The sequence below is a fragment of the Babylonia areolata genome, chromosome 3 (assembly GCF_041734735.1).
Source record: "Babylonia areolata isolate BAREFJ2019XMU chromosome 3, ASM4173473v1, whole genome shotgun sequence".
Taxonomy (NCBI): domain Eukaryota; kingdom Metazoa; phylum Mollusca; class Gastropoda; order Neogastropoda; family Buccinidae; genus Babylonia; species Babylonia areolata.
Window position 1 is genome coordinate 10,598,241 of NC_134878.1, and position 4,899 is coordinate 10,603,139.

Sequence of the window (4,899 nt, forward strand, 5' to 3'; positions counted from 1 at the left end):
TTTATTCAGACTTTTTTCAGTGTCCAAGAGGGGTTAAACAAGGTTGTATGCCAAGCACACAGCTGTTTTCCTTTTTCATCGGTGAACTGGCAGTGGAGTTATCAAAGAAGGGGAGATATGGAATACAAATGATACCTGGCGCAACAGATTTGCTCTTAATGCTATTTGCTGATGATGTTGTTCTCTTGTCTGACACACCCATAGGGTTACAAAATCAATTAAATGCCCTTAAGCAAGAAACAGACAGACTACAACAAACAGTGAATCTCGATAAGACCAATATTATAGTTTTCCGCAATGGAGGTCATCTTTCGACTCGTGAAAAATGGTGCTGTGGTGATAGGGAAATAAAAGTAACCAATACATATAAATATTTAGGAATGTTATTCACAACAAAATTGAGTTTGGCATCTGCGTGGGATGAAGCAAACAGAAAAGGGAAAAAATGTGTAATCCAAATTATAAAATCACTCAGGAGACTGCGTTCGACTGACGCTTTCCTTTCGTTAGGGCGGGGCAAAGGCAGCTCATGAATAATGAATGCATGTCGCGGCGCAGGCTGCCTGGCTTCAGCAATTTCTGCAAGTGGTTTATCTCTCTTTTCTAATCTCCGGTTCTACTCAAAACAGATAATTATCAAACTTGCCAGCATCGAGTCACGAAGTCACACTCTAATGACCCCATTAGGTGTGCCCGGCTGCACAAACACATGGTTTCAGATTTATTTTTGAGTTGTCTGGGCGTACGGAATGATTCATGTACGTTACACAAAATCGGAATGATTCATGTACGTTACACAAAATCTACGTTAGAAAACAAACAAAACAAAACAAACGAACAAAACACACACACACACACACACACACACACACACACACACACACACACACACACACACACACACACACACCAAAATACGCGCCGATCAAGACGTGACTTGAGAGTCTGTGTACTCCATACCGTGTAAAACATCAGCATGCAATGAAATACAACAATAGTTACACTGATATTTAGTATTCTAAATTCTGGGACCTATTCAAAACCAGTTAAATCATTCGAGCGTTTTACTAATGTTACGTATATGAAATATGATGTCAAGCATTCTTAATCAAGAATTTGGTTTTAGAATAATGCGAAATGACCCATGTCATCAACACAAACAGATGCTTGTCGATTAAAGTTGATTTTTGTTGTTGTTTTTTGTGTGTTGTTGTCAAGTTATCATGGTTTGGGTGCGGCAGAGGGGAGGGAAGGCTAAAACGTAAAGAGCGGCTCTCTGATTGGCCGACGCGATGACTGCGTCATTGCATTGCAGACGATCTTGTGAGCCTGGCAATTATCATGGCTTTTCATTGGTCTAGTTTAGCGACTGAATCTGTTCAAAAAGTATTAGGCAAAGCAACTTTAAAATTGGAGTAAAAGACTGCGGAAAAAGGGTCACATCACTAATTCCATTGTGCACGAAAATTCCTGCTACTAAATTGGTCGGGCCAGAATTTAGGACACTAAAAAATTGATATGAAATTGCCACTTCTGTACATTGTTTTATGTAATCACCACAGCGCACGTTCTTGTGTGTGTGTGTGTGTGTGTGTGTGTGTGTGTGTGTGTGTGTGTGTGTGTGTGTGTGTGTGTAGGTGCGTGCGCGCTTGTGTGTGTATGTATGTGCGTGTGCAGTGCGTGTCTCACAGTGTGTGTGTGTGTGTGTGTGTGTGTGTGTGTGTGTGTGTGTCTGTGTGTGTGTGCGCGCGCGCGTATATATATATATATATATATATATATATATATATGTGTGTGTGTGTGTGTGTGTGTGTGTGGGTGTGTGCGCGTGTGTGTGTGCAGTGTATGTGTGTGAAACAATCCATATTTTTCCATCAATGTGCCTTACCAGCTCTTACACACAACAATCATGAAAGGCTTCGACGTCAGTCATGGTGGATAAGGGGTGTGGGGAATTGTCGAGCAGCTGGAGTTCAAATTGTGATGGGGCTGGGGAGCAAACACACACACACACACACACGCACACACACAAGCGCGCGCGCACACACACACACACACATATACACCGCGGCACACACACAAGCACACAGGCACACACACATACACACACGCCCCCCCACCCCACCACACCACACACACACACACACACACACAGTACCGTTTATCTCAATCACCCGGCACACATTCCACGTCAGGTCAGTCGACTTTCACGAAGCGAACGAGAGAGAGAAGACGACACCACATGAGCAGATAAGAGACACACACAGAGAATCACTGAACTCCGCGCACAATGCGACAGAGAAAGTGAGCAAGGACACACGTACGCTCACTCCAGCACACTTACTTCAATCAGATATCAGCACCACCCACTGATCGGCTGCAACTGTCGTTCGAGCGATTCGAGGCGACATCGAATCAAATCAAATCAACTCAGCTGCATAAAACAACAACAACGACAGCAACAACAAAACAACAAACACACACACAAAAAAACAAAAACACAAAACATGTCGTCTTTCGCTCCCACATCCAGTGGTGATGACCAAGGCTCCAGTGGTGGAAGCTATGCTGCCTTCGATGCTGAGGATGCGGAGTTTTTTCAAGGGTGAGTTTTACATGTGTTGTTTGCTGTTTAGAGACTGTGTGTGTGTGTGTGTGTGTGTGTGTGCGCGCGCCTCAGTTTTAAAGAGAGAGAAAGAGAAAGAATGAAGTATAGCGCCGTGGGACACTCCGAGGTTTGATTTTCATCGAGCTTTCAGAAACACAAGGTGTTGATACATTGTGTCAGCCGTGTATTTCTGTAATGAGCGCGATATTATATAAGGCCTCCAAGGATTTTTGTGCACATGTGCGACTACACTCCGGCGCGCGCGTGTGCCTTTATAATTCACGCATGTAGGTAAACAAACGTGCAACTATATAGCATAGACATACACAGCACAAGTTTGAAGGCGAAAACTCACATGCACGCATTTCTTAGTGGGCAATATCTACATTTCTTCCCCTGTAGGCTACTCCGTACGTCTTTCATTACGAAGACGGGAATAGTTGTAAATTGGAAGAACAGTGAAGTCAGGCAATATTAACATTTTTACCCGTCCACTCTTCGATGTTGAAGTCAGATATAAAATATACCCAAATGGGTATACCTGTTTCAATTGCAAACCCTTGTGTCGTCGTGCACTTTCGTTTTCAGCCACCCGCGAAGGACACCACACTTCATTCCGTTTACAGTTTCGAAGTGCGCAACTCAATACCCCCAAAGCAGCACTCCATTTTTAGACTCCTTTCTAATGTGGACAAGTTCATTTTAAAATCCTCTTCTATAGTCGATAAACGTATGTATATATATATATATATATATATATAATTAACATTTTTACCCGTTTTGGAGATTTTCACGTATGTTTTGTACTGCCGACGGGTGAAAATGTTAATATAAGAATGTCGAACCAGAGATGGTGGACACGTTCGTCAGAAACAGGTATACCCATTTGGGTATATTTTATTTCTGACTTCAACATCGAAGAGTGGACGGGTAAAAATGTTGATGTAGCTCCAATGTATACTCTACGTGTTTTCCACTCCACTCATTTATTGACACTCTTTACTGCATTCGAGAGGGAAAGAAATGTAGCGTATAAATTACAATGTTATTCATTAACCAGTGTAAAACTTTTTCCGTCTTCGTAACGAAACTGAAATGAAAGAGCAGAGGGGAAGAAAGATGGATACTGACTGTTACTGTATGTACACACACACGTACCAGAACTCTGTAGTGCATCTAAACAAAAAAGGATTCGGACAGAAATACACACAGCACAAGGGGACACAGCTTGAAGCATGGGCATTCACTAAAACACAGGGGGATACATAGTCTTCAAATACTGCTCTCCATGTCGCTGGCGACGCACAATATTAATAGGCAGGCCCAGCTTGTCAACACTGAACTGTCGCCAAAACGATTTTTGTCGCCGATGATAATTATTTTTTTCTTCTTCTGTCATTCATTCCCATCATTAAAATCTATCGCCCTGTTGGAAACTGCCGGTCCCCATTGACAATTGATATTGACCAGTTGTTTCAGCTGCTTTATCTAATTCTGGTGGAGGCCGGGAATGCGGGGGAATGGGGGGATGGGTGGGTGGGATGATAGCTTGTACTTAATGTGTGTGTGTGTGTGTGTGTGTGTGTGTGTAGTGCGTTGCGTATGCGCATTAAGGAGCGGGTGGCACTGTAAACTCTCTCCATCATTCGCTAATACTTATGTATATTCAGACGTAGGTGTAATGCTTGTACATATATACATGCATATGCATACATACATACCATATAAGCATGTAAACAGAAACGCGCCCAAACACACACACACACACACACACACACACACACACACACACACACACACACACAGCAACACACACACACACACACTGCACACACGCACAGAGCTATAGAGAACGAGATGGGACAACGCAGATTTAGACATGTCCGTGTACGCTTGCAGTGGTACAGACATAACTGGCCAGTTGGTAGCCTTGAAACTGCAGACAACTATAATGATCTCCAAACTGTCTCCACAGGACTGGATAAGGGGGCAGGCCCTGTAGCGGCAACAGAAAGAAAACCCACTGCAAGTATCTGTTATCAGCCAGAATTATGATTGCCGGCACGCGAAATCAGTCCGTGTCTCTGTCTCTCTCTCTGTCTCTCTCTGTCCAGTGTTACAATGAATAACTACCATGCCCTATAGTGGCTGTAGAAAACTCACGGCCATTATCTGTTATCAGACAAAATTGTGATTGCCGGCTCGTGCAGTCAGTCGTTCTCTCTCTCTCTCTCTCCAGTGTTACAATGAATAGATATAATGCCCTATAGTGGCAGTGGAAAAAAAGAAAA

General features: G+C 43.2%; 1 protein-coding gene across 1 annotated transcript in view; it reads left to right on the plus strand.

Moving 5' to 3' along the window:
- Positions 1 to 2,228: 2,228 nt before the first annotated feature.
- The window catches only part of LOC143280439 (xylose isomerase 2-like), a 21,718-nt gene continuing 19,047 nt past the window's right edge, over positions 2,229 to 4,899 (plus strand). The window contains exon 1 of the mRNA XM_076585081.1: positions 2,229 to 2,605. Coding sequence (XP_076441196.1) covers positions 2,539 to 2,605 — 67 coding nt within the window. The 5' untranslated portion in view covers positions 2,229 to 2,538. The remainder of the gene's footprint in view (positions 2,606 to 4,899) is intronic.